At 41.5% G+C, this 22,907-nt stretch overlaps 1 protein-coding gene across 2 annotated transcripts in view; it reads left to right on the forward strand.

The window, feature by feature from the left end:
• The first annotated feature begins 9,707 nt into the window (after positions 1–9,707).
• Positions 9,708–22,907, forward strand: part of IFT57 (intraflagellar transport 57) — a 94,914-nt gene continuing 81,714 nt past the window's right edge. The window contains exons 1-4 of one of the 2 annotated variants that reach the window (XM_064273008.1): positions 9,708–10,128; positions 12,860–13,022; positions 13,788–13,906; positions 20,570–20,660. In XM_064273008.1, coding sequence (XP_064129078.1) covers positions 9,917–10,128; positions 12,860–13,022; positions 13,788–13,906; positions 20,570–20,660 — 585 coding nt within the window. In that variant the 5' untranslated portion in view covers positions 9,708–9,916. The remainder of the gene's footprint in view (positions 10,129–12,859; positions 13,023–13,787; positions 13,907–20,569; positions 20,661–22,907) is intronic. The other variant, XM_003418930.4, reaches the window with a different exon arrangement.

The raw sequence follows: 22,907 nt of genomic DNA on the forward strand, positions 1-22,907 counted from the left end.
CAGTGGTGTGGGGCATGTTGAGATGCTCCTTCTAAAGTGAAGGACAGGTTGTCATATCTGGCCCCTCCTACAATTAAAAAGGAGCCACAGTGGCTGGTGAGCCTCTTTGTACTTTGGAGGCATCATATTCCTCATTTGTGTGTGCTCCTCTGGCTTATTTATGAAGTGACTCAAAAGGCTACTAGTTTTATGTGGGGTGCAGAACAAGAAAAGGCTCTGCAGCAGGTTCAGGCTGCTGTGCAAGTCGTTCTGCCACTTGGGCCATATGATCCAGCTGATACAAAGGTGCTTGAATGTCACTGGCAGATAGAGACGCTGTCTGGGGTCTTCGGCAGGTCTCTATTGGTGAATCACGGATTTTTATCTATCCTCTGTGGATAACTACTCTCCTTTTGAGAAACAGCTTTTGACTTGTTACTGGGCCTTAGTAGAGACTGAATGCTTAACCATGCACCACCAAGTCACCATGCAGCCTGAGCTGCCCATGATGAACTGGCCGTTGTCTGACTCAGGAGTCATAAAAGTCAGATGTACACAGCAGCACTCCATCATTAAATGGAAGTGGCATGTATGATATCAGGCTTGAGCACGACCTGAAGGCACAAGTTACCTGAGGAAGTGGTCCATGTCCATGGTCTCCACTCCTGCCATATTACCTTCCTTAGCCCAGTCTGCACCTAGGGTCTCATGGGGAGCTCCTTATGATCAGTTGACTGAGTAAGAGAAAACTTGTGCCTGGTTTACAGATGGTTCTTCATGATATGCAGGCACCACTCGAAAGTGGACAGCGGCAGCACTACAGACCCTTTCTGGGGCCTCCCTGAAGGACAGTAGTGAAAGGAAATCCTCCCAATGGGCAGAACTTAGTTGTTCATTTTGTTTGGAAGGAGAGATGGCCAGAAGTGTGATTGTATACAGATTCATGGGCTGTGGCCAATGGTTTGGCTGGATAGTCAAGGACTTGGAAGGAATATAATTGGAAAATTGGTGACAAGGAGGTATGGGGAAGAGGTCAGTGGGTAGGCCTCTCTGAATGGGCCAAAGAAGTGAAGATATTTGTGTCTCATGTGAATGCCTACCACAGGGTGAACTCCACAGAGGATGACTTTAACAATCGAGCATATAGAATGACACTTTCTGTGGAACCAGTCATCCTCTTTCCCCAGCTACTCTTGTCATTGTTCAATGGGCTCAAGAACAATGTGGTCATGGTGGCAGGGATGGAGGTCATGCATGGGCCCAGCAACATGGACTTCCACTAACCAAGGCTGACTTGGCTACAGCCACTGCTGAGTGCCCAATCTCCAGCAATGGAGACCAACACTAAGTCCCTGATACGGCACCATCCCTAGAGGTGATCAGCCAGCAACCCGGTGGCAAGTTGATTACATTGGACCACTTCCATCACGGAAAGGGCAGCATTTTGTTCTTACTGGGATAGACACACTGGATATGAATTTGCCTTCCCTGTACGCAAGGTTTCTGCCAAAACTACCATCCATGAACTTACAGAATGCCTTATCTATTGTCATGGTATCCCATACAGCATTGCCTTGGATCAAGGAACTCACTTCACAGCAAACGAAGTGTGGTAATGGGCCCATGCTCATGGAATTCACTGGTCTTAATATGTTCTCCATTATCCTAAATCAGCTGGCATGATAGAATGATGAAATGACCTTCCAAAGACACAGTTATGATGCCAGCTAGGTGGCAATACCTGGGGCATTGTTTTCAGGAGGATGTATATGCTCTAAATCAGCATCCAGTATATGGTGCTATTTCTCCCATAGCTACTATTCATGGGTCTAGGAATCAAGGGGTGGGATTGGGAGTGGCACCACTCACTACTATCCCTAGTGACCCACTCACAAAATATTTGCTTTCTGTCTCCATGACCCTATGGTCTGGGGGTCTAGAGGTCTCACCAGGAGGCGCATCACTGATTCCATTAAACTGGAATTTAAGAATGCCACCCAGCCACTTTGGGCTCGTCATGCCTCTGGATCAAGAGGCAAAGAAGGGAGTTACTGTATTAGCTGGTGCGATTGACCCTGATTACCAAGGGAAAATCAGATTGACTTTTCATAATGGAGGTAAAGAGTATGTCTGGAATACAGGAGATATCTTATGACACCTCTTAGTACTACCATGCCCTGAGATTAAAGTCAATGGAAAACTAAAGCAAACCAACTTCAACATGACCACTAAAGGCCCAGACCCTTCAGGCAAAGAACCACAAGCAGCGGAAGTGCTTGCTGAGGGCAAAGGGAATACAGAATGGATGTTGGAAGAAGGTAGTTCTACATACCAGCTACAACCAGTGACCAGTTGCAGAATGAGGATTGCAATTATTATGAGTATTTCCTTCTTATTTTGTTATACGTGTATGTGTGTGTGTATGTATACATATATATGCATATATGTATATATGTATAGATATAGAGCCCTGATGGTGCAGTGGCTAAGAGCTCAGCTGCTAACTAAAAGGTCAGTGGTTCAAATCTTCCTGCCACTCTTTAGAAATCCTATGGGGCAGTTCTAATCTGTCCTATAGTGTCACTATGAGTCAGAATCAACCTCATGGCAACAGAATATATATATAGATATATATGTATATAGCAAACATCTTTGTTTTCTTCACTTCATTTTCCATTACTTATAAAATTTAATATGTAAATGACAGGACTAGTGTGTTTTCGGTTAGTTATATCATGTTAGGTGCAAGTATAATTTTATTATTGTCTTTATTTAGAGATTATGTATAGTTTAAGGTGATGTGAAATCTCTCTCTCTCTCTCTCTCTCTATATATATATATGGAGCCCTGGTGGCACAGTGGTTAAGGGCTATGGCTGATAACTGATAGGTTAGCAGTTCAAATCCACTTACTGCTCCTTAGAAACCTTATGGGGCAGTTTTATTCTGTCCTACAGGGTTGCTATGAGTTGGAATTGACTTGATGGCACTGGGATTGTTTATATATATATATATATATATATATTGAGAGAAAGATGCAACAGTCTGCTTCCATGAAGATTTACAGCCTTGGAAACCCTAGCCAGTTGCCATGAGTTGGAATTGACTGGACGGCAGTGTGTTTGGTTTTGGGTTTATATGTGTATATATATATGCTTCACTGTTTTTGCTTCTCTAGAGAACTCAGCCTAAGACAAGCACAGAGACCAGGCTTACGAGTCTTGGTATCACTATGCCCAAACACAGTGCCAGCACAAAATATGTACTCACATAGTTGTTGTGCAAATTAATGAATAAACAAATCCTAGAAAATAGTTTCTGTTGCTGTCAAAAGCAAAATGTTGACCTTAGATTTTTTAGTTTGGGCTTCATACTCACATCTTCAGGGGGACAGTTAAAAAAGAAATTCTGTCGTTATCAAAATTTCACTAGTTTCAAAGGCAGAATGGATTAATTTTCCCATTCATGAAGCAAAACGTGTAGGTGTGGAGGAAGGAATTCATCCACACTAAAGGGCTAGGAATAAATAAGGCATTTGGATTTAATGTTTTATTAGCATATAATGGTTTAGGCAACAGATTCCCAAACCTCAAGACGAGGTGCCAATAGCCATTTGTGAAACAGGTTATCAAAAAGTCTGGCATATTGTGGACTGAGATGCAGAACTGTACCACGAAGATGTGGTAATTCCACAGGAGGCAGCATCTAGCAGATTTTGCTGTTATTAGACTCCAGGAAGTCCCACTAAGAGAGCTTTCTCCTATGGTATTTATTGTTTACTCTATTTCCTTGGGGGAAAAATGCCATTCCAGACTGTAAAATAAATTAAATTTTCTTAATCTAGCCCTTGAATAATAAAACTATTACTATTTAACCTTCGAAACTCTGACAAATCCTATCAATCCTCCTTGTTAGTACCCAATGTGTATAGAATCAAAGTGCTACCGATATATTTGATGGAACAGAAATCTTATCAGGAAACTTGGCCAAATGTTTCAATATTTGCAAGGAGTTATTTATCTGCTATGTTTCCCATCTGACAGTTTATGCACTAGCAGATTAATGGTTTATACCTTTAGCAGCCTTACTTTTTTTTTTCAATCTAAGCTTAAGAGCATCTTCACTACCTTAGCATGCATTCCACCAAAAAGAAATTCAGAAGCGCTGCATTTTAATGTCAACTATTTTTTTTTTTATTGTAGTAAAAGCTGCTGATGCCTGTCCAAATTTCTTTTCCCCAGGCCGAAGTACCCATGAGTAATGGCTACTCACTGTTCATAGCTGCATTTTTCTCCAAAAAATTACCCTTGGTCAACAGGCATCATCTCATCTAGAGATGTCTGGGGCAGTCGACAGCCAATAACCAAGTAATGTAGGTACAAAGTCCAGCTCTCTTACCCCAAATTAGGACACGTTTTGTGGTGCCAGTCACACTACAGAGTGCATCTCATGGTGCCAGAAATCCGTAGTGCACAATTTCACATGAGTTTCACCACATCTTAGCAAGTAAACACAAGTAAGTCTGTGCCTATCTGGCTTACTGTAAGCCCATGAACATCTTGCTTACTGGTTAATCCAAACATTGTTGGTTGTCACAGTTGGGGGTGGGGGTGCTACTGACATCTACCAGGTGGAGGCCAGGGATGTTGCTAAACATCCCACAATGCACAGAAGAGCTCTCAACAACAAAGAATTATCAAGTCTACGATGTTAAAAATGCCAGCGTCAAGAAACCCTGAACTAAAACACACCTAAAACCCTTTAGCATGGCACAGGGGCCTAGAGACTAAACAACTGGCATTATATCTTCTTCAGTGTTTATAGATCCTTTATTCTACCTAAGTACAACATAGGTTAGTTTTTTTTTTCTTTAAAATTTGTTTTTTGCTTATTTCAAGAAATCCTTCCCTACCTTCAGATTAAAGATACTTTATTATATTTTTTCTAAACATCCAACAAATATTTCACATTCATATCTTTAATCCATATGCAATTTGTGTGATGAAAATCAGAGATGTAATTGATTCCATATGGATCGTCCATTGCTTCAACAGCATTCATTGGATAGTTTATCTCTCTCCACTAATCGGTAACACTGACTTTGTCATATACAGAGTCCCTACATAAACCTTCACCTATTTTCAGGCACTACATTTTCTACTTATTTGTGTGATATCATTATTTTAAGTTATGCTTTTATTAGGAATCTTGCTATCAGATGTGGTGATCCCTTCCTCAAGCTTCGTTAAAATTTGCATATGGATTTCAGGATGAACCCACTAGGAATTCAAGTTGAAATTCCACTGAGTTTATAGATTGGGCAAAGATATTGATTTTCTTTCCATGAACATTATACCCCTATTTAGATTTTTCCATGACTTTCAATAAAGTTTAGTAATTTCTCCACAAAGATAATGATAGATTTACTCTTAGGTACTATATATGGTTTGTTATTGAGAGTTGTTTTCTTTCTTTTTTCCTAACTACTATTTCTAATAACTTTTCTTTAATTTGGATATCACATACAGCAATCTTGCTGTGCTGTCTTAGTAGCCTGTCTGCAGATTCTCTTGGATATTTTACTTAGTCAATCATATCAACTGCAATAGTTTTTTTTCTTTTGTAATACCCCTATTTTTTAATTTTTTTTTGTCTCTGTACACCAACTCTGATCTCTAGTACAGTTTTGAATTCAGAATGAATGTCTTCACCTTGATCTCAGCTCTAGAAGTCATGGCATCTAATGCGTCATATTTAAATATGACTTTTTTCCCCTAGATTTTTAGCAGACATTTTTTATTAGATTAGAGAAGCATTATTCAGTTAGTGGTTTTCTAAGTTTTTAAAGCCATGAATGAGTGGTACTAAGCCACTTTATAACACAAAGCAGCTTGGTTCTTTAAGCCTGCCCACTTTTCTTGGAGGACTTGTTCTTATATTTGGAGATGCAGCTTGAAAGCCTTCTTCAGTCTTTGAACCCATCTCCTTTTCGCCTGCAGCCTTGCTAAGTACTTTCAGAGAAATCTATTTAGCTTAAATAAACTTTCATCGGAATGCTGTTCAGTCAACTTTGAATGAGAAGTTATTCCATTTTCAGAGATTAGGCCATTCACTGGAAGACACTGAGGGCCTCAAAATCACCTCTGGTCATCTTATAGATAGTTTGCAAAAGATCAAAGTCAAAAGCCCAGCTATGAACTGTGGTAACACAGTAGAGCCAGGGATAAATCTCTCTTAAGATCCTTTAAAGGCAGCATGAACATACTTCGACATTACATTCTCTTCAAGTCCTCACTCCTTTGTCAATGCATTTCAGAGCCAGTCCTGTAAAAAAAAAAAAAAAAAAAAACTAACACAAAGGTACTCAAAAGTTTCCAAGTGGCTCAGACAGGATTTGAGTGTGGGTTTGCTCACATACGTGAAGGATACTACTTCCATCAAGGAAAAGACCTTTTGGTGTGTTATCGACTATTTATTGTGGGTAACTAAGGAATCAGGAAAAATTACTCCTGAGACTTATAAAAATAAAATGACATTTTACTGTTCTTCCCCACATTTTTGCTGTGGGAAAACACAGTGTTCAAAAGTTGGCTTTTCTTTTATTTCTTTCATTCTCTCTGTGCTCCCACAGTTACTGAAAAAGCAAACCAAACCCATTGCCATCGAATCAATTCAGACTCATAGCAACCCTATAGGACAGAGTAGAACTGCCCTATAGGGTTTCCAAGGAGCAGCTGGTGGATCTGAACTGCTGGCCTTTTGTTTAACAGCCGGCCTTTTGTTTAACAGCCGGCCTTTTGTTTAACAGCCAAGCTCTTAACCAGTGCACCACCAGGGCTCCGCTACAGTTATTGGGGACATTTTGTTTTAGTGTTGTTGCTTTTTTTCTTTTTAAGACTAAATTAAAAAGGGAAGAATAATTCTTCAAACAGCTTTCAAGCCAGGCTAAGTCAATATTGTACCTGAGAAGGAAACAGCTAGGTTCTAGGAGAGTCTCCCCACCCCATGAAAGTACATTCATCATTTTTGGAGAGTTCTCATCAGCCAAAAAGCAACGCTTGACTACTTCACACTACATGCTATACAAGTCCTGAAAACATCAGAGCATCTTATGCAGGCATCATGCTCCAGGTGGACATCCATTTTCCTAGGTGTAACCTATTTACCGTTTGACTTCTGACACCTTTTTCAAAGTCATTTTAAAAGCCACAGGCTGCTTGACCGAACACCCCAAAGTATGTATCTCAGCTTTTACTGATTTCTTTTTCATCCTAAAAAGCTATATCCAGCTGTTTTGTGCTCTGAAAGTTATACACGCATACCACAACACACTACACTTCCCAAACATGTGGTAGTGGGGATGTATGGGGAAGAATCACTCCTTCCACAGGGCTAAGAAAAAGAAAGACCAGTTTGACAGTGGGATAGAGTCAAACCCAACTTTCGTGCTTATTTTTATTTTAAAAAAGCTGATTAATGACTCATCATGGAAACAATGTTATTTAAAAAGCATTTCTCAGTTGGCCTTCCCTTTTGAGTTACTTTCTACATAGGTCAGTTTTATGGTGTTTTTTTTTTTTTTCTTTTCCTCTTTGTATTTCCTCTCTTTCGTAACTAGGAAAAGGTATTTGCCTTTATGATTTTTCACTTTGATACTTTTATCAGTATCAAATTCGTGAGCTCTAGATGGATATTAAAATGAAAGTGCTCTTCTGCTCATTTCGTCTACCAACAACAATTACAGGCACATTTAAAACTTCAGCTATGCCAAAAGTGCGACTCTTCTATATATTCACTGGCAGATACAAGAGATCAGAGATCCCTCACATTAAACACAAAACTCGTGTTCAATCTGGTAAGTTTTCATCCCTCAGGAAACCTCCGGGCATCTACCAATTACCTCATACTTTCGGTGACCCATTAAAAACCCATTGCCATCAAGTCAATTCTGACTCATAGCGACCCTATAGGACAGCTGTTAGGAAAGCTGCTCCATACACAGGCTGCCGAGCACTGGAAAGCCGGTCCATATAGTGGTCAGTTAGTCCCCTTTCCTGCATGTATATTTTAGGTCAATAGCAAGTAACAAGTACCACCTGGTCTTTAGCCGCATTTAGCGCTATAACCAAAAAACCAAACCCGTTGCAGTGGAGTCGATTCCGACCCTACAGGACAGGGTAGAACGGCCCCATAGAGTTTCCAAAGAGCGCCTGGCAGATTTGAACCGCCGACCTTTACATTAGCAGCCGTGGCACTGAACCACTACGCCACCAGGGCTCCCTTTAAGACTACAGCGCAGGGAGATTCTTGCAAGATAATCTCCTTTATTTTGTTGGTGTTGACAAGGTACCCCAAAGCTGCATGCTGCATGTAATGGGCTTAAACCACTGGGCAGCGGGCTGAGCGGAGCGTGGTTTTGGGAGCAGAACGAACGCTCCCGAGGTCCCCGTTTTGCTCGTCGTCTCGGTCTGTCCTCTCCCACCGCCTCCCCAGCAAGCCCCTTCCGAGCACTCGGGTGGCGACGGGCCTTTCGTCACGTATTATAACACGCCGTTAAATCAAATAAACCACTGCCTCACAAGGTAGAGGTTAAGTTTTTTAAGAAGACTCTCTCTTTGAAAATTCCTGCGATAAAGTGAAAACTACAATATCGACTGCCTTGAAAACTTTCAGTATTGAGAAGAAAAAAAAAAATCAGCGGGATAGCGAAGTTATCAACACTAAGCCTCTCGGTCTCCCTTTCATCTTGCCCACCAGCAGGCCCAGGCGCCGGCCCCGCGGCCCTTAGCAACCAGCCGGGCACGAAGCCCCGCCCCCAGGGAGGCTGAGACTCAGGAACGCGGGCGGCCCTTAGCAACCAGCCGGGCACGAAGCCCCGCCCCCGGAGAGGCTGAGACTCAGGAACGCGGGCGGCCCTTAGCAACCAGCCGGGCACGAAGCCCCGCCCCCGGGGAGGCTGAGACTCAGGAACGCGGGCGGCCCTTAGCAACCAGCCGGGCACGAAGCCCCGCCCCCGGGGAGGCTGAGACTCAGGAATGCGGGCCAACCTTAGCAACCAGCCGGGCACGAAGCCCCGCCCCCGGGGAGGCTGAGACTCGGGAACGCCGGCGGTCCTTAGCAACCAGCCGGGCACGAAGCCCCGCCCCCGGGGAGGCTGAGACTCAGGAACGCAGGCGGCCCTTAGCAACCAGCCGGGCACGAAGCCCCGCCCCCGGGGAGGCTGAGACTCAGGAACGCGGGCCGCCCTTAGCAACCTGCCGGGCAAGCCGGGGCCCCCCCGCCAGGGGAGGCTGAGACTCAGGAACGCGGGCGGCCCCGCCCCCTGAGAGGCCGAGAGGAACGCGGGCGGCCCTTTGCAACCAGTCGGGCAAGCGGCCCCGCCCCCGGAGAGGCTGAGACTCAGGAACACGGGCGGCCCCGCCCCCGGAGAGGCTGAAAGGAACGCGGGCGGCCCTTAGCAAACAGCCGGGCAAGAAGCCCCGCCCCCAGGGAGGCCGAGAGGAACGCAGGCGGCCCCGTCCCGGGAGAGGCCGAAAGGAACGCGGACGGCCCTTAGCAACCAGCCGGGCAAGCGGCCCCGCCCCCGGGGAGGCTGAGACGAACGCGGGCGGCCCCGCCCCGCCTTTAAGCCGCCGCGGGAAGAGGCGCGGCCGGACGTGGGGCGCGGAACGCCACGCCTCCAGGGGCGGGGCTGCCTCCGAGCCACCTCCTCCCTGCCGTCGGAGGGGCGGGGTCCGTGGTGACGTCACCTGGAAGGCCCGCCCCGGTTGGAGGGAATTTAGAAGTGACGCGGAGGTTCCGGGAAGGAGGCGGAGTCTAGTTTCCCTGGTGACGAGTTGCCCGATGGTCGCCTAGCAACGGGAGGCGGCGGTCCTGGCGGCCGCTGCGCGGGCGGCGGAGGCCGGAGCCCTCGCCGGAGTCTCTCTGTCTGTCCTGCGATGGCTGCCGCCGCCGCGGTGGTCACGCCGTCGGGCCTGGAGGACGGGGTATCTCGGCCTCGCGGCGAAGGGGCCGGAGAGGTGGCCGTGGAGCGCGGGCCCGGCGCGGCCTACCACATGTTCGTGGTGATGGAGGACCTTCTGGAGAAGCTGAAGCTGCTCCGCTATGAGGAGGAAGTCCTGCGGAAGGACAGCCTGAAGCCCCCGTCCAGGTGGGTCCCCTCGCCCCGGGCGCCTGGGTGCCGGCCGGGCCCCGGGGAGGTGCCTTCCCCGTCGGGCCTGCTTCGGGCGCCGAGCGGGTCCGCGAGCCCTGCCTCCACCTTCCGGCCGGAGCGCGCGCGGGCAGTCACCCCGAAGCTGGCGGCCGAGGGCCCCGACTTGGCATTTTTGTGGAGCAACAGGTTTGGGAGCGGCAGGAAGGACTGGGAGACAGCCTTCCTGTTTAAAACATACACAGGCACCTCCAAAAAACGCAGGCTGTGTTTTCCGGTTCTAAAAGGAATAAAAACATCCACTCTAGATAACTTAGAAAAGCACAAGAAACTGTGTGTAGAAAAATACTAAAATCACCCATAGTGTCGTCCCCAGAGACGGGTGCTGTTACCGTTCCGATCTCTGTCCAGTATTTGTTGTCCTCTCTGAGAACCGGCCCCTCCTACTACCTTGATGAGCACTTTGTTTGCAGTTAGTGAGCTTGTTGACTGACTGCTGTGGTACTCTCAGAAACCGAAAGTGGGAAAGACAAAGAAAACGACAACCCCTGGAATTGTCCCCGTACCCTAGAACCTAAAGTTCAGCCCTTACTCTTGGTGGGCAAAGTTCGTCACATCCTGAAGGCAGTGCCGTTAGCTGCTGAAGGGAACGGACGGGAGCACTTTATCCTCCAATCGGGGTAGCCTGGCTGTGGCCCGACAAGAACGTTTTATAGCTTTGTCATCACGTTAGAGCTCACAGGTGTTTATCTTGTTGTATAACAGGTAGATGAGGAATCTTTAGCACTTCCTGTTAATACCTATAGGTAAACTCAAATAATTTCCCTTGACAGTTTCCATCTCATTCTTCTGCTCTCTTAGGACGCTTAATCCCCTTGACTGCACGGCAAGTGCTTTTCTTGGTTCATGCTAGGTAGGCTGGATGGGTACTGTCGATATTGCTAAGTCAGCTCTTAACGGCAGAAAAGTAGAGGGAAAAGAAGCAGTGTTGCTTGATCTATGATTTAAATTGTGGGATTGGGAGTTACTAGAATGAATTGATCAGGTTAATATAGACAGCTTATATTTTCTGTTAATCAAAATGATAACTTTTTTTTTCCAAGTATATTTTTGAAGCTAAAGGAAAATGACCTCAAGATTTCTGTTGCTGTCAGCTCTGTACGGTTTCCTCAGGGGTTCAGCAGGATACTTTGAATCATGGATCCAAGCGGAGATACCCTAGTTCAGTGGCTCTAAAGTGAGGCCACCAGACCAGCAGCATCAGTCTCACTTGGGAGCTTACTAGAAACGCACTTTCTCAGACCTGTTCCCAAGTCTACGGCATCAGAAATTCCGGCGGTGGCACCTAGCGGTCTGTTTTAACAAGCCTTCCAGGTCGTCCTGGTGTACACTTAAGTCTGAGAACCACTGACCTAGGCCTATCAGTACCTATTCTCTGTCCTCGAGGGATTATCCTGTAAGGAAAAGATGAGTTGTTGGTGGGTGGGTGCTTTGAAAGGGTTGTAAACACATACCTGGAAGGGCTTCATGCCCCCCCCCTCCGCCCCGCTGCCCGGCTTTTTTTTTTTCTCAACTATATGTTACCATTCAGAGCATTTACACCTATCGCAGGACAAAAAGTTGGGGAAACATGAAGAAGCAGGCTGCTGATTGTTATGACAAGTGGCAATGATAACTATGATATAAACATAATAGTAATAGCTACAAATAAAAAAAGCAAATTAAGATTTTTGATCAAACTGACTCAAATGTTGTTGCTAACATGTTTTGTTCCACACATATTTAGGTGTAAATTATATTGATCTTCGTAGGACTGTTTTCAGTCGGCTAGGAGATTTAGCAAATTTCAACAAATGTTTGTTAGAGTGAGAATGAACTTCTTAAGCCTCTCTGTACCTTAGAACCATCTAGCGAGCTTTTAAAATACTGGGGCTCTGCTCCCAAAAGCTCTGATTTGATGCATTGATGAGGGAAGAGGCAATGTTTGGATGGGCATCAATATTTTTTATGGTCTCCTCAGGTGATTCAAAGGAGCCCAGTAGCACAGTGGTTAAGCACTCACTTGCTAACTGAAAGGTTGGAGGTTCAAACCACCAGCTGCTCCACGGAAGAAAGATGTGGCAGTCTGCTTCCATGAAGATTACAGCCTTGGAAACCTTATGGGGCAGTTCTCTTCTGTGTTGTAGGGTCGCTATGAGTCTGAATCGACTCTATGGCAATGGGTTTGAGTTTTTTTAGTTCAGTTGGTTCAAATAATGCAGCCAAGTTGAGAACAACTGATTAACACAGCTGATAAAAAAGATAGGTTAGAACAACTATGTAAAGACAGCAGTAACATTGTAAAAAGTGCAAAAATGCATAGTGAATAATCTTTAAGGTCTATTTTCACTCAGATTCCTTTAATTCCGAGTTACCATTTTCAGGAGGCACTCTGATTAATTATTTTTAACACGTGAATGATTTTGGCAAAAGTTCCACATGCTTTGTTTTCTAACATGCACTTCATTTTCTGCGTGTAAGGACTTTGAACTAATTGCCCTAATCCTGTTGGCTAAAAACTTTAATCTGTGTGCTGTAGGTTAATGGAAACTCCAACGGGTAAAATATCAGTATCTTTTGATTTTAAGACCATTAAAGAAAAAACTTATTTGGCAATTTTGGACCGAGTACCTTTAGTTACGGTAGGCTTACTTGCCTTTTTTCATGTTCTCCCCACCTTGTTTTGAAGCAGACACTACTTCGCACTGCCTACCAACCCTGGTGAGCAGTTCTACATGTTTTGCACCCTTGCTGCTTGGTTGATTAATAAAGCAGGACGTCTCTTTGAGCAGCCCCAAGAATACGATGATCCTAATGCAACAATATCTAACATATTATCAGAGCTTCGGTCATTTGTAAGTGTCAACAACTCTCTTCGTCTTCTCGAGTTATGAATTGTAATATTGATAATTCAGTAGTGTAAATGCTAGCTTTTAGATGAATCCTCTGTGAATATATGTGACTGTATCTGAATTTATTTTCAGATAAAAGCTCAGTATGGTTGATATTATAACATTAGTGCCACTTCTAAAAAATGTTCAGTGGACACTCTTTATAGCCCAAAGTAATAATATTTTTCTTAGTCTTGACATATATTAGAGGTAAATTTATGAGTTCTTAGTTCTCCCTCTTAAAAGTGATAAACTAGGAACATGAAACACTCTATATTAAAAGCAAACCTTGATTTAATAGACAAGGATAGCAGTTGTGTTTTTCATTTTGACTCTTCCTGGGGACAGGCAGTGATACATTTTTGGCACAAATGTTATTAATTTTTGCAAGCGAGTGTCCCTCATGTGGTTTTCCTGTGATACCAGGCTGGCACTTTTACTGATCCCTATCCCAGCAGGATCAATGATTTGTTCTGCTAACATGGAGTTATTGCCTTTTAATACTTTTGACAACAAAATGTCTTTGTTTTCCTTTAGTTTTTTATGTATCAATGGATTAAAAAAAATTGAGATGAATTTCTACGAGGCAATGTAGTTATTCATAGTTACTTTAAGTCATATTTGATAAATGCAGAAGTAATAAATCTCTTTAGAAGTTTTTTGCTTAAAATATTTTGAGATTTGGAATGTAAATAACAAATAATAACCAGTTTATGTTTTGTATTTCAGGGAAGAACTGCAGATTTTCCTCCTTCAAAATTAAAGTCTGGTTATGGAGAGCATGTATGCTATGTTCTTGATTGTTTAGCCGAAGAAGCATTAAAATATACTGGTTTCACCTGGAAAAGGTAAACACTGCCCAACCTAGTATTAGTAATTATATGTGCCTAGTTTCTTCTTCTAAGAGTTGGGAGCTGCTTAATCAAATTGATAAGAGTTATTTTCTCTTGACTGTTATAAACAGAAAATGAAAAATTTGGTATAGACAAAATTGGAATGCCAGGTCACTTCAAAAACAGTTCAAAGTAATATGTTAGATATTATTGTGCTCCTTCTCTGATGAAATATGTAATTATTAAACTATATATTCTGGTCAATTTTAGAAAAAATTTTCAAGTCTCTTTCTGTATATATTTTCACACGTAAGTGTAGTATATGCTTGGGAAAACTGATAGCTACAGATTTAAGGAAAAAATGGAAGTTACTACAAATGGGATTGTCTCTTTTGCTTCTAGTGATTGGTCAAGAATAATTCTGGAAGAAACTATCTGATACTCACCTAGACATTGTCCGTTGCTTCTTTTCTCTGACCTGACAGTCCTTTGTTTATATTTCTATTAATATATTGTAATTATCCTAAAATCATTTGTTCATAGGTTGGATTTCCTTGCTAGAAATCGTGAGATCTTCATGTGTGTTCTATGACAGCATAGTGCTTGATATGTCATAGATGCTCAAATGTTGATCATATGGATGAGGAAATAAAATATTGAAAAACTATCTCAATTTTAGGAGCCCTGGTAGCGCAGTGGCTAAGTACCCAGCCGCTCCTCAGGAGAAAGATGGGGCAGTCTGCTTCTGTTAAGATTGTCCTATAGGGTCACCATGAGTTGGAATTGACAGCAACTGGTTTGATTTTTGGTTATCTAAATTTTATAAGTTAAAATTAGAAAATAGGAAAGTTTGCCTCTTGGATATTGGGATCCTTGATAGGTTAGAGGATGTGGAAAGCACTGTGAAGGTAAGACATGAGCAGACTGATTTTTGTGCTAGAGCTAACTTCTGTGGAAATGTGTGCGTAGTGTTCCCTGCTAGTGTTGTAATACGTATTCAGCTACACTGTCTCAGGTGAAATAACTTACTCCCTTTTAATAAGTACTTTTAAAAATTTCCCCGACTCAGGCTCTCATGAGATTGAACCATATAAAATTATTTTTATAAGCTTTGAACTAAAATAAATGTCATCTTTATATGCTTCAACCTAACATTACCATTTAGTATAATACAAAGAATGATTATATGATCCGAAACATTTCTTTCCTATACTTCAGAAAAGATAAGTTATGAGATGTGTTGCTCTATTTGGCATTTTTATTTTTTACTAAGTCTGTAGTTCAATATATTCTAAGTTCACCAGAAGCTATTATTATCTCAACCACTGTTCAATTTTATACATCCTTTGTTGTAGGCACACATTACCTGCTGGTTATATATAGTGACTTGGGTAATTTATGAGGGCAGCATTATAGAATTCTCCCCTTCCATGTGGGGGACCTGGGTTCAAATACCAGCCAAGGTACTTTATGTGCAGCCACCAACCATCTGTCATTGGAGACTTCCGTGATGCTATGATGCTGAACAGGTTTCACTGAGGCTTTCAGACTAAGACAGACTAGGAAGCAAGGCCTGGTGATCTCTCTCTAAAAATCAGCCAGTGAAAACCCTATGGATCATAATGGTTCGATCCACAACCAATTATGGTGATGGCACAGGACCAAGCAACATTTCTTTTTGTTGTCCATGGGTCTACTTGAGTTAGAGATCTGCTGCATGGCAGCTAACCACAACAATAATACATGGGGAAGAATAAGAGGAAAAAACATTGCAAAATACTAACATTAGTGAATATACTACTGTTGTTGTTGTTGTTAGGTGCCCTTGAGTCAGTTCCAACTCATAGAGGCCCTACATACAACAGAATGAAACAGTGCCCAGACCTGAGCCATCCTCACAATCACTGTTATACTTGAGCCCATTGTTGCAGCCACTGTGTCAATCCATCTCGTTGAGGTTCTTCCTCTTTTTTGTTGACCCTCTAGCAAATGTCCTACTCCAGGGAATGGTCCCTCCTGATAGCGTGCCCAAAGTATGTGAAACAAAGTCTTACCATCCTTGCTTTTAAGGAGCATTCTGGCTGTACTTCTACCAAGACAGATTTGTTCATTCTTCTGGCAGTCCATGATATATTCAGTATTCTTCACCAACACCATAATTCAAAGGTGTCAGTTCTTCTTCAGTCTTCCTTACTCATTGTCCGGTTTTTGCATACATATGAGGCAACTGAAAACCCGATGGCTTAGGTCATATGCACCTTAGTCCTCATCGTGACATCTTTACTTTAAAGAGGTCTTTTGTCCAGATCTGCCCAGAGCAATGCATTGTTTGATCTCTTGACTGCTGCTTCCATGGCTGTTGATTGTGGATCCAAGTAAAACGAAATCCTTGACAAGTTCCGTCCTTTCTCCATTTATCGTGTTGTTGCTTATTGGTCCAGTTGTGAGCATTTTTGTTTTCTTTATGTTGATGTGTAATCCGTACTGAAGGCTGTGGTCTTTGATCTTCATCAATAAGTGCTTTAAGTCTTCTTCACCTTCAGGAAGCAGGGTTATGTCATCTGCGTATCTCAGGTTGCTAATGAGTCTTCCTTCAACCCTGATGCCCCATTCTTCTTCGTATAGTCCAGCTTCTCAGATTATTTGCTGAGCATACAGACTGAATAAGTATGGTGATAGGATATGACACTGATACCTTTCCTGACTTCAAACCATGAAGTATCCATTTGTTCTGTTTGAACAGCTGCCTCTCGTTCTGTGTACAGATGCCCCATGAGCACGATTAAGTGTTCTGCTTTCCCATTTTCCACAATGTTATCCATAATTTGTTATGATCCACACAGTCGAAAGCCACTGCATAGTCAATAAAGCAGATAAACCTCTTTCTCGTATTCTGCGCTTTCAACCAAGGTCCATCTGACATCAGCAATGATATCCTGTATTCCACATCCTCTTCTGAGTCTGGCTTGAATTTCTGGCAGATCCCCATAAATGTACTGCTGCAACCATTTTTTAAATTATCTTCAGCAAAATTTTACTTGTGTATGTTATTAATGGTGTTGTTGATAATTTCTGCGTTCTGTTGGATCACCTTTCTTTGGAATGGGCACAAATATGGATCTCTTCCAGTTGGTTGGCCAGGAAGCTGTGTACCGGATTTCTTGGCATGGATGAGTGAGCGCTCCCAGCGTTGCATCCGTTTGTCAAAACATCTCAATTGGTATTCGGGCAATTCTTGGAGACTTTTTTTTCACCAGTGCCTTCACTGCAGCTTGGATTTCTTCCTTTAATATCATCGGTTCTTCATCATGTGCTGCATCCTGAAGTGGGTGAACATCGACCAGTTTTTTTTTTTGGAACAGCGACTCTGCTTATTCCGTCCATCTTCTTTTGATGTGTCCTGCATCATTTAATATTTTCCCGGTAGAATCCTTCAGTATTGGAACTCAAGGCTTGAATTTTGTCTTCAGTTCTTTCAGCGTGAGAAATGTCCAGCATGTTCTTCCCTTTCGGTGTTCCATCTCCAGGTCTTTGCACATTTCATTATAATACTTTATTTTGTCTTCTTGAAATATTCTCTTCAGCTCTTTTACTTGATCATTTCTTCCTTTCACTTTGGCTACTCTATGTTCAAAAGCAGGTGTCAGAGTCTCTTCTGACATCCATTTTGGTCTTTTCTTTCTTTCCTGTCTTTAAATGACCTCTTGTTTTCTTCATGTGTGATATGCCCTTGATGTCATTACACAACTCATCTGGTCTTTGATTTAATGTATCAAATCTATTCTCGAGATGGTCTCAAAATTCAGGTGGGATATACTCAGGGTTGTACTTTGGCTCTCGTGGACTTGTTCTAATTCTCTTCAGCTTCAACTTGAACTTGGATGTGAACAATTGGTGGTCTGTTCCTCAGTCTGGTGACTGATAATATTGAGCTTTTGCATACACTCTTTCCACAGACATAGTTGGTTTGATTCCTGGGTATTCCATTTGGCAAGGTACATGTATGTAGTCATCATGTTGTTGAAAAAAAGGTATTTGCAATGAAGAAGTCACTGCAAAATTCTGTCACATGATCTCTGACATCATTCTTATTACCAAGGCCATATTTTCCAACTATTGTTCCTCCTTTATTTTCAACTTTCACATTCCAATTACCAGTAATTATCAATGCATCTTAATTCCATGTTTGATCAATTTCAGACTGTAGAAGTTGGTGAAAAACTTCAGTTTCCTCATCTTTGGCCTTAGTGGTTGGTACATACACTTGAATAATAGCCATATTAACTGGTGTTCCTTGTAGACTTATGAATATTATTCTATCTCCGACAGCATTGTACTTCAGGATAGATCTTGAAATGTTCTTTTTGACACTATGCCTCTTCAAAGTCGTCATTCCCAGCATAGTAGACCGTATGATTGTCCAATTCAAAATGGCTAGTACCAGTCCATTTCAGCTCACTAATGCCTAGGATATCAATGTTTATGCATTCCATTTCATTTCTGATGATTTTCAAATTTCCCAGATCCATACTTTGTACATTCCACGTTCCTATTAATGGATTTTTGCTGCTCTTTCTTCTCATTTTGCGTGGTGACACATCAGCAAACAAAGGTCCTGAAAGCTTGACTCCATCCACGTTATTAAGGTCAACTCTACTTTGAGGAGGAAGCTCTTCCCCAGTCATCTTTTGAGTGCCTTCCAGCCTGAGGGGCTCATCTTCCGGCGCTGTATCAGACAGCGTTCCACTGCTGTTCATAAGGTTTTCACTGGCTAATGCTTTTCAGAATTCGCCCTCCAGTTCCTTCTTCCTAGTCTTAGTCAGGAAGCTCAGATGAAACCTGTCTACCATGGTCACCCTGCTGGTATTTGACATACCGGTGGCATAGCTTCCAGCATCACAGCAACATGCAAGCCACTACATTACAACAAACTGTCAGACATGTGGGGAGTGAATATACTAGAAAATATAAATTACAAGAAGTTAGATATTTATAGTTGGTTATTTTATGTATCTAAATATACCAAAACAAATCCTAGAAGAACAGTTCTTTTGTGTTACCATATTTTAATACAAATAACACATGCCTTCTACATTTGTTTGCCAAACACTCCTTCCCTCTGTGAGATTTTCATAAGCACCACTATGCTAATTTCTTACAGCATTCCCCCCCCGAGGTATTTTCATGAGTGCCGCTATGCCAAATTTTTTACACTATTATCATCTAATTCTAATTAATTACAAATTAGGAAATTTATTCCTTTCTGAGATTAATTTGGTTCAAAGTACTTTCTTTCCTTGATAATAAATGTTGATGTTTTATTTTGTTAACCTGTCTAAGTTACGGATTTTTAAGACAAGTTTCCAGGAATGAACGCGAATAGTTTTGTGTATTTTTAATATGGGAGATACATGTTGTTAATCTCAAAGGAAAGGTGATGGACTGTTCAGTATTAAATGCTGGGAACACTAATTAGATTTTAGAAATAAGAATAAAACTGGAGTCCTTCTTATTATGCATATCAAAATAAATTTCAGAATGATGAAAGATGTTAAAAAGGAAGCTGTAGAAGTACTAAAAGACCAGAGGAGTACGTGGTGTAAGAGAATGCCTTATTATGTCATATAAAACTAGGGTCAACACAAGTTAAGATTGTCAAGTTTATCTCATAAGAATTGTACCTGTCTTGAGTAGCTACTTACTACTTATTATAATACATAATAAACTTAGAAAAATATTTTTAACACAGGTCAGGGAAAACATTAATTTTCTTAATATACAAAAGTCAAAGGGCAAAGGATGTAAATGGGCGTTTCACTGAAACACAAATGACCAATTAAAACATGAAAAGATGTTCAGCCATTCTCGTAAGAAATAAATGCGAGAATGAGATGTTTGTACTTGGATGATTAGCAAAGATAAAGCTTGTACCCCATATTGGTGAAGGTCTAGAACGGGAGTGACTGCTGTTCTTCACTGTCGTTGGAGGTATAAATTAGGACAATATTTTGGCAACATATAGCAAAACAGTCATATATACAAAGCTGTTGACCCAGCCATACTACTTGTAGGAATTTATTCTAAGCGATTTTCAAAAAAGTACGTATACAAGAATGATCTTTGCAACATTGTCTCACACACACACACACACACAAAAAAAACCTAGAAACAATCTCAATGTTCACTTATAGGCTGACAGTTAAATTAATTATGTGTGCAGAGTAGAACTGCTCCATAGGTTTTCAAAGCTTTGACCTTTCAGAAGCAAGTCACCAGGCCTGTCTTCCAAGGAACTTCTGGGTGGGTTTGAACTGCCAACGTTTGCACCCAGGGTCTCCTATGGGTACAATGGAATACAGTGCACATGTTCTAAAAAATAAGGAAGATGTATATATATTGCAGTGTAGTATATTGGTGAGTGAAGAAAGTAATTTGAGTAATTGTATGCATGGTATGATTCCATTTATGTACATTTGTTTTTAAGATCTGGAGATGAACTTTTTTTTTCCTTACATAGCAAGTTTTGGGAAGGAAACATGAAACATTTAATAGTGGTTATGGGGTTGGCAAAGAAAGTGCTAAGGTCTGGTGTAGAGAAGATTCTTAACATCTGCATTATGCTCTTGTATTCTGCTAAGATATTAAACTCCCATCTCATATTAAGTCTTATTATTTTAGGCCAACGTACCCAGTAGAAGAATTAGAAGATGAAACTGTTCCAGAAGATGATGCAGAATTAACATTAAATAAGGTGGATGAGGACTTTGTGGTATGTGTGTTGCTGACCTTTCTCTTGGATTCCTTTCCCTTCTCTGAGTTCCTCCACAATTCCATTTTTTGGAATATATTGTATTTCAGTGTTTCTAGAGTAAAAAAACCAAAATCCATTGCCGTCAAGTCGATTCCGACTCATAGTGACCCTATAGGACAGAGTAGAACTGCCCCATAGAGTTTCCAAGGAGCGCCTGGTGGATTCGAACTGCAGACCTTTTCGTTAGCAGCCATAGCTCTTAACCACTACACCACCAGGGTTTCTGCTTCTAGTGTAGGAAGGCTTTTAAATACAGTCTCAAGCATCAGTCTTTTACATCTTTGGTTAATTCTTCAGTTCTCTAATGATTCAGGTCTGAACTTTAGCAGAGGCTTTTTAAATTGTAGGTAGGAAGTTGTATACGCTAGCTAATATGAGTAAATATTTTATTTACAATCATTCACGATCTTAAATAAGCCATGACTAAGAAAGGCTTTAGAATAGGACAGTAGAGTTTAGGATTAATGCATTCTGCTTATAGGAATACCACCATGTTCAGTTCTCAGAAATTCTTTTATGCTTCTAAAACTGAGGTAAGTACTACTCTGAAGGAATAAAAAATTGCTTTTAAATAACCAGCATTTATTTAAATTATTTGTAATACCTCAGCCTTTCTCCATGCCTGACATTGAATCCATAGTGTGAAGCTAAATGATCAAGTTTGTAACTGTTCAGACCAGTTAAATAGTGGAAACAATTTTCTTAAGATAATTCTTCCTCAGAACTAGAGATAGATTAAGCCTGGTGTTTTAGTTTACCTCTCGGAGTATAAGTGTGATCTGCAACAGAAATAGAGAAAAAGTAACTTTATAGTGTATTTTACTGTAATAATCCAGTTAATGCTTTCAGGTGATTTTTAAAATCAGTCAATAGTAAAGTCCATCTGTATTTCAGTTTAAAGTAAGTTATTAAACTACCATATTCTCCAAAGAGGTTAATAACTGCATTATTTTAATAGCAAATGCTGAAAATAACCACTTTCTAAAAAGATGATTGTGGTTAAATAAATCAGACTATATCCAGAGAGTAGAATATTATGTAGTCATAAAAATTGATTACAAAGAAATGTTAGTGGCATAGGGATGATACTTTTACTATACTTTTTGCTTATAGTCCGTGCTATAAAATTGACTCAGAAAAGGATTCTAAATTGTGTATCACCATAACTCAACCGTGTAAAATATGCAAAAAAATATATCACTATGTTAACAGTATTATATATGGGTAGAAGGATTATAGATGATTATTTTCAATGCCTCTCTGAATTGTCTAAGTCTTAACCTGCATTTTATCAGAGTATATTTTTAACCACATATATCAAAAAATTTATTCATAAGGCTTTCACTGGCTAATGCTTTTCAGAAGTAGACTGCCGAGTCATTCTTCCTACTCTGTCTTAGTCTGGAAGCTCAGCTGAATCCTGTCCTCCATGGGTGACCTTGCTGGTATCTGAATACTGGTGGCATAGCTTCCAGCATCACAGCAACACACGAGCCCCCACAGTATGACAAACAGACAGACCCGTGGGGGATCAGTAGTTGGAAAATATGGCCTTGGTGATAGAAACAATGCCGGAGATCAAATGATAGAATTTTGCAAGACCAATGACTTCTTCATTGCAAATACCTTCTTTCACCAACATAAACGGCGACTATACACATGGACCTCACCAGATGGAACACACAAAAATCGAATTGACTACATCTGTGGAAAGAGACGATGGAAAAGCTCAGTATCATCAGTCAGAACAAGGCCAGGGGCCGACTGTGGTCAGACCATGAATTTCTCATATGCAAATTCAAGCTGAAACTGAAGAAAATCAGAGCAAGTCCATGACAGCCAAAATATGACCTTGGGTATATGCCACCTAAGTTTAGAGACCATCTCAAAAATAGATTTGACACATTGAACACTAGTGACGAAAGACCTGACGAGTTGTGGAATGACATCAAGGACATCATCAATGAAGAAAGCAAGAGGTCACTGAAAAGACAGAAAAGAAAGAAAAGACCAAGGTGGATGTCAGAGGAGACTCTGAAACTTGCTCTTGAGCGTCGAGCAGCTAAAGCAAAAGGAAGAATTGATGAAGTAAAAGAACCGAACAGAAGATTTCAAAGGGCCTCTTGAGAAGACAAAATAAAGTATTATAATGATATGTGCAAAGAGCTGGAGGTGGAAAACCAAAAGGGAAGAACACGCTCAGCA

This window comes from Loxodonta africana, chromosome 20 (genome assembly GCF_030014295.1).
Source record: "Loxodonta africana isolate mLoxAfr1 chromosome 20, mLoxAfr1.hap2, whole genome shotgun sequence".
In the NCBI taxonomy this organism is placed as follows: domain Eukaryota; kingdom Metazoa; phylum Chordata; class Mammalia; order Proboscidea; family Elephantidae; genus Loxodonta; species Loxodonta africana.